Source organism: Hydra vulgaris, chromosome 12, assembly GCF_038396675.1.
Source record: "Hydra vulgaris chromosome 12, alternate assembly HydraT2T_AEP".
Lineage (NCBI taxonomy): Eukaryota > Metazoa > Cnidaria > Hydrozoa > Anthoathecata > Hydridae > Hydra > Hydra vulgaris.
Genome location: NC_088931.1, coordinates 35,839,594 through 35,854,350, shown reverse-complemented (window position 1 = coordinate 35,854,350; position 14,757 = coordinate 35,839,594). Strand labels below are relative to the sequence as shown.

The 14,757-nt window shown below is 27.3% G+C and overlaps 1 protein-coding gene across 1 annotated transcript; it reads left to right on the top strand.

The window, feature by feature from the left end:
• The first annotated feature begins 5,120 nt into the window (after window positions 1-5,120).
• On the top strand, window positions 5,121-13,201 carry LOC100204069 (alpha-(1,3)-fucosyltransferase 10). Its single transcript, XM_065813098.1, has 3 exons — window positions 5,121-5,521; window positions 10,941-11,198; window positions 11,415-13,201. Exons 1-3 carry the CDS (start codon window positions 5,284-5,286, stop codon window positions 12,392-12,394), a joined length of 1,476 nt encoding a protein of 491 aa, XP_065669170.1. The 5' UTR covers window positions 5,121-5,283; the 3' UTR covers window positions 12,395-13,201.
• Window positions 13,202-14,757: the final 1,556 nt, after the last annotated feature.

Below are 14,757 nucleotides of genomic sequence, written 5' to 3'. Positions count from 1 at the left end.
TTGTTTTGCATTTCATCTACATGTTTTGTGTATTATTTAGAACACTTATTTTAATGGTTTCCTTTGAACAAGCCAGACACAGCTAGTTTAAATGAAAATGGTGTCGTTTTCCTATGATGGCATAATAACTAGTTGCGCATGTTGGCATAGGTATTCTATCATTGGACTTGGTGTTTAAATTACAGGGTGCTTAATATTACAAATACAAATATAAAACGCATTAGCTTTTTGAACTTAAAAAAAATTGTTTAATTTTAGGAACTTACATTTATATGATATGCATTAACAATAAATTAATATAAAAATAGTAATAATATTATATACAGTGGCGGCGTTAGGGTTATTATATACAGTGGTTGGGCGATGGCCCAGGGCGCCGAATATAAAGGGGCGAAACTAATTGGTTATTTTACCCTTTGCCTTTTTTTTGAATGGGGTTAAATTGAGCTAGGGGCGCCGTAGAAATCTCGCCCAGGGCGCTGGTAGTGCAAAACCGGCACTGATTATATAAATGTATTTATATTGCATATGCTATATTATATTTATACTATATATATATATATATATATATATATATATATATATATATATATATATATATATATATATATATATAAAATAAGAACTGTTTGAGTAATTTATTAAAAGTATGCCATCATAGGAGCAGTTGGCTGTCAATGATGGCATAATTGTACTTTTTTAAAAATAGAAATAACTTTCAAAAAAGTTAAACTGATAAAAATTCTGAGGGTTATTACTGTTCTACTTGTTACTAGGAAGAACCTATATAAAAGGAATGTACCTTGATACTGCATAATGAAGCTTCAAAGTTATGTATGCCATCTTAGGCGCCTTTTCCCTATATATATATATATATATATATATATATATATATATATATATATATATATATATATATATATATATATATATATATATATATATATATATATATAACCATGAGCCAGACTAGGTTTTTTAAAACCGAGACGAGACCGAGACGAGAAGTTAGTACTTCTCGTGAGACCGAGAACGAGACGAGACGAGAAATTTAACAATTTTTAAAAACTAATTTATTAAAATCCAAGTAAAAAAAAAATGTAAACATGGTTTTGACAAATAGACACAAATGACATTTGTCAAATGTAAACGACTTTTTCAAATATTAATTCAGAATTTTTTTGCCAAACTTTTCTAACAAGACAATGTTTTCTCTGATTAAGATGATTTGTTCTACTTTTTCTGGGTGTAAGTTGTGTCTGGATGATCGGACGACATTTCCACCTGAGCTAAAAACTCTCTCTGATTTAGTTGAACTTTCTGGAATAGCTAACATTTGTCTAGCTAATGAAGAGAGTTCTGGCAATGTATTTGAATGCAATTTCCACCAATCAAGAATCGGAAAGTTTTTTTTTATTAAGCATTTTGTAAATTATAATAATTTTTAATTTGGAAAATAATATAATATTTAAGTCTCGTTCTACTTCTCGCAAGAATTTTCTATTTCTCGTTTCTCACGTGAAGTCCCACTCACGAGAAACGAGAACGAGACGAGATCTCGCTCATGGTTATATATATATATATATATATATCTATATATATATCTATATATATATCTATATATAAATATATATATATATATATATATATATATATATATATATATATATATATATATATATATATATATATATATATATATATATATATATATATATATATATATATATATATATATATATATATATATATATATATATATATATATATATATAAACGATACTTGCCGACCTTACTTTTTCTAATTCCTAGAGTTTTATATAATGTGTATAAACAGTTTATACTGTTTATATAATTTACAGTGTAAAGATGTGTTTTATATTGTTTTATTTACTGAAGGAAAATACTGTGGAGTATGTTCCAAAGAAATGATTGAATAGAAACAACGAGTGTATGTGGCCAAAATGCAGGATTTCGTCATTGAGAGGAATGCATCGCAAGAGACAGTTTCCCAATCAAGATTGGGGAAGATGCAAAATACGTTTGTAAAGTTTATTGCAAGTAAGTATAGCAGCTATAACATTAGAGTGCATCATTTTTCAAAGCTTATACATTATTACTATTAATAAAATTTACACTACCCCTTAATAAATGAACTTTTTCTTTGTTTCAACTAAATAATAAATAATAATAGACTATTTTTAGTTGCAGACAAAGATATTAACGAAGCCATCGCCGCTTCCTTGTATAACTCAGCAAATCGTGGTGGTAGACGTATGCATCGAGAATAGAGTGAATAAATAAATTTAATGAAATGTTCTTGTATAATTATGTGTTTGTGAATAAAGTTTCAATGAAAGTATATTATTTTACACATAAAGCTCACACACAGAGAAACAAACACACTAAAAGAGAAAGAAAGCCGCACTATACTTTTACATGAAAATTTGACGTGTATATATATATGTATATATATATATATATATATATATATATATATATATATATATATATATATATATATATATATATATATATATATATATATATATATATATATATATATATATATATATATGAAACTCACGCACATATGAAGTGTGGCATTTGCTCTTATTTAGTGTGGTTTTAATGATATAAACATTATAGCCACATATGGGCCGCACCAACGCCATCCCATAAAGAAGAGTGTTAAATATATGGTTAACATGCAATTGCTAAATATGGCCCACATTAAAATTTCTTGTCAGGATGATTTACTAACAATATGGATGAGTGCCGACGTTTACTTCGGAAGGACATATCTTCGTATTTCTGACATATTCTCCCAAATGACTGTTCATTTAAACAAGAAACTTTAAATCGACGGTTTGTGATGATTGTTCGCTAGGTGGCTAAATAATTAAAGACAAAATTTTATTATTAAGCCAAAATGACTCGCCACTTAAAAATTTGCTTTTATTTCGAAAATATTTTTTGCTAAGTTTTAATCGGCATTTGCATAAAAATTCGAGAAGAGCTTTTTCAAGACGAATAAAATCATCATTTAAATTGATGGATACGTTTAATTCGTTTTTGAGCATACCCGGTGGGCACAGGACGTAAAAAAGACGTCTTTTAAACGTCTATTGAACGTTTTGGACGTCTTTTGAACGTTCAAAAGACGTCTTATTTAGGTCCTGTGCCCACTGGGTACTATTATACTGATCTACAATTTGTCTTGACGTAAGTTGCGATGAATTTGTCTTTAATTTTTTTAAATATTTCAAGTATAGTTGCGATAATAAACATTTTTATAAGATAACTTGATTATTTATAAGATAAGAGTTTTAATAATGCTACTTCAAGAGAAAATTTACTAAATCTATAATTTAGTGTAAATATATTCAAATAATTTTATTACTTTTGAAATATAATTGCAATCAAATTGCTGCAATTATTAACTAATTAGTCTTCAATATCATATAAACTTGAAATTTTCAGACAAATAAATTTTTCACGTCACATAAAGTAAGAATAAAATTAGTCTTGAAATTTTAAAATCGATTTTAAGTCTAAATTATAGCTAGTCGCTGGTGATTTTATTTAATAGTATTAAACAACCTTTATACTTCCAAAATATCATTAATTCCGATTTCAAGAGAGCGGCATATGTTAGGAATTGAATACTTAAATATTTGATTTTTATGTATTTATAGTGAAATTAATTTCTTTTTTTTTTCTTTTTTTGAAAACAGTCAAGTAATAAAAAGAACAACTATTTTTTAACAATAACGGTTCGATGTGCTTAATGAAATTTTTTTTGAAAAAAGAAAAAAACTATATTCCTTAAACAAATATTGTAACTTTAAATCGGTCTTTTTATAAAAGCAAAATAAGTCGTCGATTTTGAACTTAAAAATATATCATAAAGAACACATGGTCGCAGGCTGCGACTCGCAGCGGGGGTTTTTTTTTAAACAATAACTGCCGTTTAGTAAATGCAAAAATCAGAAATTGAACATTCTTCGAGTGGCATTTAGAAAAAGGAAGATGAGGAAATTTAGAAAAACACCTCTAAAATACCAACAATTCTAAGACATATTATGAATAAATTAAATACAAATATATAACTAAAATATATACTTTTTATTAGCACTAAGTTAATATGTTTATTTAAAATAAAAACCGTCCAAAGCTTTTTTAATTGAAAAAAGTTATGTAGATTTCGTGGATTTTTGGAAAAAAGAAACTGCGAAAATTTGACAACTTTCAAGTCATTATGAATGGTTCTAGCAGGCTTGCTTTCAAATCTCGTAATTAAACAGATACATTTTAGTAGAATAAAGTACCTATGTAATAACAGGAGTCAAGAAAAAGTAGTGTAAACCACCTATGTTTCAATAATAAAATAAATTTTTTTTTTAGAAGGTTAGACTTTTTCAGGACTTTTGGTCACGGAAAAAAAATTCTAGCCCATTGTGGATTCGTGCAAAAAACCAGTCACAGAAATGTTCTTTGTAAATTAGCAACCATGTCTGTCCATTTAACTTTTCTTGTAAAATTGTATTTTTAAATATTTCTTTTTTAAAAATGATTTTTTGTAGTACTAGTAGTTTCCGGCAAACTTATAAGTATTTTTAATAGTTTGTCAGTGTTTGAAATAATGCGACATTTTTTTAAACTAAACATTTTTACTAATTACTTAGTTGACAATTAAGCGCTGTTAAAATTGTTGCTTTTAACATATGATGGTTTAAGTGTTATAATATATTTATTATTAATATTGATTAAAAATTGGTAGGCTTAATATCACAAAAAATACTTTTAAGTTCATTGTTTTTTTCTTTGTACTTTTAGTGATTGAATTATTTTGAACACGACGAATTATCGTTTATAATTTTTCAGTCTGATTAAGTCAGACGGTCTTATCGGACCTTATCAACATGAAATATCAGATGAATAAGTTAAAAGTTAGTTATTACTTATCTGTGTTTTATGTTATTATATATTATATAAATTATCAAGAAATGTCATTGAAACGATTGATCGTTTTTAATTAAATAAAAATTTCCATGGAAATATTATTCGGTTAATTATGAAAGATATGAAAAATTTCAATTGGAAATATTATCTTTGATATGAAAATGGGGAAGATTCCCGCGAAATTCAGGAAATGATATGTCCTTGTGTTATCTAATTTTTATTTTTTATTTTAGTAAAGCGTAGTGAAAATTTAGTAAGCAGTCGATAATTTATTAATAATATTAAGTTTAATAAAAAATTTTTAAAAAATCCTAAAATATGAAACTTATTTTGAGTACAAGACTGAAGAACATATTTTTAACAATAATAACTTTATCAACTATAGTTTACTTATATTTGCAATGGTCATTTCAATCACAGTTGAGTTTATTCGAAAGCGATGATTTAAAATCAAATTATATCAAAGATGTTGCTTTTACGGTGGAAGAAGAGTATGATGTTGATGGGCAAGTAGCTGATAGTGAAAAAACTGATGACAAGTTTACTGAACTAGAAGGTATCAGGTCTGAAATTATTTCCTTGTAAAGAAAAAAATTACATAAATAACAAAATTTTGTAATTGAATAAACCTTTATTCTTATGCTACAACTCAGAATTCATATTTTTCACAAGATGTTAAAAATATGAATTCTGAGTTGTAGCATTATTACACTTAAAAACTGAAACTTTTTTTTAACTTTAAATTCTCTAACTTTTTTTTAACTTATGTTTTCAACAAGTTTCAATACTTATAATGGGTTACTAGATAAATTGTTGGTAGTCCTACAGTTAAGCAGCCTAAAATAGTTTATTTTTTCATTTTTGAAAAAAACAAACAGAGAAAGTTAAATAAATAATAATAATCATAATAATGGATTCAAAATAATAATAATAATAATAATAATTATAATAATAATGATTTATAAACATTATTTGTATATTTATAATAGTTTTTATTAGTCTTTAAAATATATTTAAAATGATAATTAAAATATTTATAATAAGTATGTTATATTGCAAAAATAAAATTATTTTAGGTTTCTTAACTGTTTGATTACTGAATTGTGAATTAATTCAAATAATAAGGATTCCTAAGTTATGTACTTTGTTAAGGTAAAGCTACAGTTCAGGTCTAAAATAATTTAATTTTTTCACTTACTGTGCCCTCGTGTGGAGACTTACTCAAAGTGGCGACTTTTTAAACATAAGGAATACTTATTGGCTTCGTTACATATATCAACTATTTTATAGCCTGCTGCTACAAGGGAGTGCTACTACATTGACTATCTTATAGCCTGCTGCTACAAGGTAGTACCGCTACATCGACTGAGGGTATGGCATAGGGCAGCAATCTTTTTTCTTTTATTATTTCAATTAATATTCATATTCTTTAAAAAGCCTCCACTGACAAGAGCATAACAAGCAAAATATTTTGTATATTTCATATTTAATACTAAGTTAAAAGTAAAGAATTTAACAGAATTTCCTAAGAAAGAGATCGAAGTGCTCTCAAAAAAAGGCATAATGGTTCGATAAATAGCACAACAGCTTGGTATGCCCAAAGCAACTGTTCAAAATACTCTGGGGAGGATTAAAAAGCTCAGACTACTCAAAGATGAAAGCAAAATAACGGCAAGGGTTGATTGAAAAATCCTCAATTTGGTTGAAAATTCTGTGAGAACAAATGCAACAAATATTGCAAAACAACTCAGAGAACTTGAGTTGGTCAATATAAGTCCTCGAACTGTTAAAAACGGGTTGCATGAGTATGATTTACACGGTAGAGCACTTACCAAAAAGCCCTTACTTACCAAACGATATATTACAAAGAGGCTTGCATTTGCAAAGTAGTATCAAAACTAAACAGTTAAAGATTGGAAGAAGGTATTGTGGTCGGATAAAACAAAATTGTAGACGCAGGGCATGGAGAAGACCTAGTGAGTTAATGCAACAAAAGCATGTTAAACAGACAATAAAGCATGACAAGCATGTCTTAGGGATGCTTCAGTTGGAACGGTGTGGGGTGTATTCATCTTATAAAGGATACATTGACCTCCCCTAAGTAGTTTTAGTTTTTCTTACCAAAAGAGATATCTGCCTAGAGTAGTAAATGTTTTAAACTTAGAGCTTGTTGAGAGCTACAAAAGTATATATAACAATATGAGGTTTTGATCATTTAATCTAAAATAATATCTAAAAATAATTAGTCCGGATACTTTTTTCTGTAATTGTAATACACTGTAATACTTTATAAATTATTATATATTGTATTGCATCATAGTACAGTACAAGTGTTAATAGTGCATCATAGTACAGTACAAGTGTTAATAGTGCAATATAATTGGTTTAGAATAATTAGTGACTGAGCTAAATATACTTATGAATAAAAGTTCAGTTAATTTCTGTTAATCTAATTTTTATAAAAGTGTGTAAGTTACAAAATATGTAACTTACACACTTTTAATTAGTTGTATGGCACTACTGTAAACACTGCAGTAGAATGACCAAGTTAAAAAATAAAAAATTGTTTGATATTTACAAATAAACTTTTGTTAAACATTTTAGTTTATTATTATAAAACAACAAATTAATAGAAAGAAAAGCTTAGACCAATGTGTTATGTTAGTTTGAAATATCATTGTGTATTAAAAAATAAATTATTATATTGGTATTTAAATATATCTAATTTTTAATCTTGTATTACCCTATTGGTTTTTAACACTTTAAGTGTATTTAACACTTTAAGTGTATTAAGTGTAAAATACCATTAGAGTAATACAAAATTAAGAAATATATTAGAAAACAGTAGAAAAATTGTATTAATAATATTGTTTTGTTTGACCTGGTTTTTTATAAAATAGTATTTTGTAGACTTTATTCTTACTTTAAATGCCAAGTATAATATAACTGTATATACTAATATTAGAAAAAAAACATTAATTATAAAAATAGATTTTTATTACTAATTAATGACTAATTATAAAAATAGATATTAAAAACTAATTATAAAAATAGATTTTTATTACTAATTAATGATAATAATAAACTTGGCATCTTTTTTCATCAACAATGTCTTGCCATTTTGAATGTTGTGTGAAGTAATGCACAAATAACCATTTGTATCATTCAAATTATTATTGTTTGTCAATAATGATTAAGATTTTTTACCGAATTTACCAGTAATGATTGATATAATTACCAATCCCTAATTGTTTCTCAATAGAAGTAAAGTTATAAAATTTAAAAAATAATAGTTTATACAAAAATTGTATTTTACATTAGATTGCATTAAAATCTTTTTTGTTTTTAGTTGTTTTAAAAATAGTTTTGTTTAATAATTTTTTTTAAAGAAGTTGAGAATAAAAAAGACTAATTTTGAAATTTTTATATAATTTTCCTACTATTAAAACCCAACTCAATATACTTTTGAAAACCGTTTCTGTATTTAGGATCTTGTTTAATTTAGAACTGGTTTGTTGATAAATATAGACCTAAATTTTCTTTGGTTTGGAAATGATAAGTTGCTTTTTGTTCTTAATTATAGTCATACACAATGAAAACTCAGATAGCTCAAAATCAGGCTTTTTTGTCCTATGGTTTTGATGCTGTCTGCTATACAGCATGCAATCTGAATTGGGTTACATGCAACTAATGTCAAAAGATCTTTATTGTCTGAAATATATTTTATTTTTATTATTCTGGTGGTACTTGCAAACACATAGTGAATGTAGACTTTTCAGAGATACACCACTTTAGTTTAATCTAAAAAACTTTGAAAACCAGACCTTGACAGCAAAAAATTAAGGAAAGGTGAGATTCCTTTATAATAATTAATGAGTCATTTTTGAAAATGTTTTTTTTTACAATCAACTTATATTGAAACATAATGCTTCTTCCCTGGACACATTTAAGAGTATTTATCTTATTGGTGAAGGTCATGAACCTTTCAATAATTTTAAATTGGTTTTTATTAATTCATCTTTCTTTTTGCATAGCTTACTCTGTCATTGCGAACTGCTATTTTTAGAGGTAAACAACCAAGATTGATGCTTAAATTAAAGTTTTCCTTTTTTATGTGTTTTTAGCTATTGTTACAGTTATTTTTTAGCCATTAATATAGTTACATAAAACGCTTTCATTATTTTTTCAAATACAATGTTTTTTGACATTCTGTGCAAAGTTCTGCATGTACTAAATTTCTACCTAGCCAAGGCTACAGGTGCCACTACAGTCATCTACGGATCCAGGATTTTTTGGTGTTTAAGATAAATTCCAGACATGGAGCAAACTCCAAACATTTATATGTTTTTATTTATGTCAATAAGGATGCTTTGCAAAAAACACCTAATCTCAAACACCAAAAAATTCTGGATCCGTCACTGACTACAGCTGAAGAAACTACTCTTTGCTGTTGTTGTTAGTTTGTCTTTTTTTACAACCCTCTTCCAACCAATTAACTACACAACCCAAACATTTACAAAGCCAGAACTTTACCACTATGTCACTGTTGCTTTAATTTAAAATTGTAAGTGCACAAATGCCTAATATTATTCTGTTAATTTGTCAAAACATTAAATTTTTATGGTATGGGTAAATTTTACACGAACATCAACAATTTTACACAAATTTCCTTTGTCAAGAAAAAAAATTTGTCTTATTTTTAGTGTTTATAATTGGTATTTTTTATTTTAGTTCTCTTGTTATCTTAAATATATTTAATTTAATTTAAAATTTTAATTTACCAAATCTCAAGACATATTTTTTTTAAAACATTTAAACATTTTTTTATAGCAATCTTATTTTAATGTTTATCCGATGTAACACTGATTAAAATGAGATAATGTGCTTTTCATTTGTTTATTATTTCAAAACATTAAAAACAAAAAACATTTAGTTTATTTGACATTTCTCTGTACTTAATCAAAACTTAAATGTTACTTAATGTACTTATTTAAATCTTAAAATGTTACAACATATTTTAACATTTTAAGAGAAATGATAAAAACCAGTTTTCATACAGTAATTAAAAAAAAAAAATCCAAAAAAGTTTGCTTTTATTTTGACGTCTTTTTGCTTCTTATCTTGCTAGCAATCAAATTATGTTGTGAAAAATAAAAAAATATTATTTGGAACGATTGGTGCTTGATTTCTTTTTCATCTCATTATTTAAAAATAAAAATTAACAAAAAAATTGTGACTGAAGTCACACATTACTGATTTGTTACACACATGAAATTCAATGTTTTAAAAAAAAAAAAAAATCAAGTTTAGGAGAGACAATGAAACCGCATACGTACTCATTGTAATTAACACCCCCTCCTTTCCTCTCCCCACCCTACCCCCTCTCCCCACATTGAAAACTCAGATAGCTCAAAATCAGGCTTTTTTGTCCTATGGTTTTGATGCTGCCCGCTATACAGCATGCAATCTGAATTGGGTTACATGCAACTAATGTCAAAAGATCTTTATTATCTGAAATATAGCCATTGGAGACAAAATGTAGCATTAAATAATTCAATGTAAATGTTTTACTAATTTAAATTCAAAAATGTTATTAACAAAAAAAAGGCTGATATTTTGTTTTTAAATATTGAGTTTCAAAGTACAAACATTTCGCTACATGAGTTTATTTTAATGAGAAAAATCAAACATTTCGCTACATGAGGTTATTTTAATGAGAAAAAGTTTAAATGACTATAGCTCATACTTGTAATTTAAATGTTTATGAGCAGAAATTTTAGTATTTACGTTTCTTATTGATATAAATTAACCTATTAAATTTTATTAAAATCAGTGGTCCATGTTGGCATGAAGTGACCCTATTCTTCTTTTTATTCTTTGTAAGTGTCTGGATTAAAATTGGCATTTTAAAAAATAAAGTAAACAGAATATATAATTACATAATTTTGCATTGTTAGATGTATTTTTTTATCTAGATGGAATATATCATAACTTTGAAGTTGATCGAGTTATTTCACCTGTGTTTGAAGCTCGGCAATATGCAGATAAAAATAATTTACCATTCATACTGTGGTGGACCCCATTCACTGGTGAAAAGGGAAAACTTAAAAAATGTTTTTTAGGAGAATGCTTCTTTACCATTGATCGACAATTATACAATCACAGTGCAACAATGGCTTTGTTATTTTATGGGTCTAATTTTAATAGCAACGACCTTCCTTTGCCAAGAAAAAGTATGTTTTATTTTTAGTGTTCATATATATTTTGTAGTTCTAATTTTTTATTTTGATACTCTTGTGATCTTAAATATATTTCATTTAGTTAAAAATTTTAATTTACCAAGTCTATGGCATATTTTTTCCAAAACTTGTAATTAATTCTGAACCATATTTTTCATAAACTAGGTAATGGTCTGAAAAACAAGTTTTTTTAATAATTTTTTTTTATAGAGTTACATGAGTGGGGATTGTTACATGAAGAATCACCTAAAAATCAAGCGCTATTTATGTTTCAAGACATTATGGAGTTGTTCAATTATACTTCTACCTTCAAGCAACAATCATCTTACCCAATATCAACCCAGTATATAGTTTCAGAATCATACTTACTAAAACCATCAGTATATACAGTATCTGAAAAAAATTTGATGAAGGAAACACTAGATTTAGCCTCAATAGCCTATATACAAACTGGGTGCAATCCACCTTCAGATCGCGATGCTTACGTACAAGAGTTAATGAAGTATATTAGAGTGGATTCATATGGTAAATGTCTACACAATAAAGATTTGCCTGTTGAGCTTAATAGTCCGAGCAAAATGAACTCCAAAGCTTTTATTGAATTTATTGGGAAATATAAATTTGTTCTTTCATTTGAAAACGCAATATGTAATGACTATGTTACAGAAAAATTGTTTAGAACTCTTAATATGGGTTCAATTCCCATCTACAAAGGTGCTCCTAATATCAGAGATTGGTTACCTGATGATCATTCTGCTATATTTGTTGATGACTTTAACAGCCCTAAAGATCTTGCAGATTATATAAATTTTGTTGATTCAAATTCAACTGTTTATGAAAAATATTTAGAATACAAAACTATTGGTCTAAGAAATCCTATACTAAGTAAAGCTTTATCTGAAAGGCAATGGGGAGTAAAATCATTTTATCGAATGAGTTATGTTACAGGATTTGAATGTTATGTCTGCGATCAAATACATTCAAATTTAAAGCTTTTGCAAGAAGGAAAATTACCCATTAAACATCAAGCTACTTTTGAACATTATGGGTGTCCTAAACCAGAAAAGTATAATTATTCTGATATTCCCGGTTCATTTGACTGGGAGAGAAATATATGGATATGGGAGTATGAAAAAGCTAAAAGAAATTCTGTGCTCTTGAAGGAAAAAATTTATTCAACATTAGAATAGTTATTATTTACCAAGTATAATTTTGGTTAATAATTTTTTTAGAGCATTGGTCCCTGCCCCAAGTTTAAAAATGACGTAATGCTTGAGATAGGGTTCGTAACTTATACATTACTTAGTATTTATGGTGCTAGAGATGAAAAAGAAAAGTTGCTGCTTTTGGGTCCCTTATTTTTTTTTAAATTGAAGTTAATACTGTGTTTAAGTATTTTATAATTATCTATATATTTATTTCTTTTATAAAAGTTTTACTTTGTGGACGTTTTGTAATTAGAATTATTTATGTACTTGTTTTCAGGGATGCGGAGTCCCAAAAATTTTTTGTGACTTTCAAATCCTTCGGATTTGAAAGTCACAAAAAGATTACTTTATCCTAGTTTTTGGTATCCAGGAGCTCTAAAAATATAAATAAGTTTATGGACTACTAATATGAAAAAAAATTAAGACTTTTAGGTTAGAGGAACAATCGTTTTTTGAGCCCGGAGTCCTTAGGTATAATGGCGGCAAGGACTCCAGGACTCCGGCTTAAAAACAATAAGTTTCAAGTCATTAAATCTCATGGATTTTTTTTATTATAGCAGATAATAAGTCAACAAACATGTTTAGAGCTTCCGGACTTTACAGACTCGGAAAAAGTAGAGATATAAAGCCGGAGTCCTTTTGGGACTCCGCATCCCTGCTTGTTTTATTTTAATACGTTTTATATTACTTTATATAATATATACATATACATTATATAACATAAAGTTTATTTTATTTGATGAACTTGCTAAATATTGAAATTTAATTTAATTAAAATATTTTATTTCCCATAGATAGTATTCTATCACGTGACGTTGAATTGCAGCGACATAGCAATCTAAGCCTTTCTTATTTAGGCATGTTTGTACAGTCCATCTACTAACACTAACATTACCAGGCGTATTTGTGAACTCTTCAGCAAGTTCGCAGTAAAAAATTTTAGGGTCTTGTCTAACCTTTCGATAGATATAACTTTGGTCTCTTGAAGTTAGCTTTGAAGGCCTACCAAGCTTTGGTAAATCTTTGACATCATTATGTAGCTCGTGGTTTTTCAACGTTGTTTGTACACATTTAAGCGAAACATTGCACATTCGAGCTATTTCTCGTTGGCTTTTTGTTTTATCTTTTAGCAGACCTACAATTTGCCATTGTACCTTGTCTGAAACAGCTTTTCTGCCCATTTTTGTCTTTTTACTTTACCAAATAATTACAAATGCGAATATCTCAAGATATAAAAATGATAATTTTTTTTTTTTTTTCGCTAGAGTGTTTATATAGTTCGAAAGAAATCAACCACCAAATTTTAGATCGCTCGGATAACATTTTGTCACCCCTCAAATTTAAATAAAGACAGAAGAAAACTTTTTAAGTAATTTAACATACAATATAATGAAAGCAAAAAATTAACATTTTTTTTTTTTTTGGTCAACGATTGTTTTATATACCCCAAAATAAGCAGAAAATATGATTTGCGCCGGCCAAGATTCAGAAAAAACTATTTAAAAAGGCAAAGTGAAACTTTGGTGTTACATTTAGAAAAGGTGTACGAGTGTTTTAAATAGAATAGAATTGGAAAGAAAAAATTTGGGTCTGAGGACATGTCCGTCAAAAATGGTATTATAAAAAAGGTCAATTTTTGAAAAGGTAAAACAGCCATACTAGTTTTTTTCTTGAGATATCAAAATTCTGTTCCATTAAAACAGGTCTTATTAAAAGGAAGACATGCTGAAAATTTAAGACAAAAAGCTTAAGCGGTTCTCTTGCAACATTGGCCGGCATATTGAAAAACCTCAAACTGAGAAAACGTAAAATTCTTAAATAAAAAAATCTCTAAACATACTAAATATTACATATAAGACTCTAATTTAAATTAAAAACCTCCTTTTTCATATAACTTGCCTTCATTTTCTAAGGTTTTGTCACTTTTCTTAAATTTTTTAGCCCTTAATTTTTGACGATGAATTTATTTTTAAAGGGCCTGACTTTTAGGTATTAGTTTTATTTACTTTGTCTCTGTTGAATTTACACCTACTAGCTACATCCGTTAAACAATGTGGCTAGTGCCAGTGGTTATCTTTTGATGATGCCTCGTGAAAAAGAGTTTCAAGTGCTGATGATTTCATGGCAACTAAATCACCAGTATTTTGTCTAATTGTCATACCAAAAATTTTTTGCAATTGATCAATTGTTGCATTCGTTAATCTTCCACGACCATCTAGTTCTCTCTTTTTTTTTTCAATTTTTGAAGTCGGGTTCTAACATGCTTTTGATAGTGTCCAACACATCCCAAATTTAGTTACTTGAGTGTCAGGATGAACATCCTCGAAAATATTGTAGCTTTTACT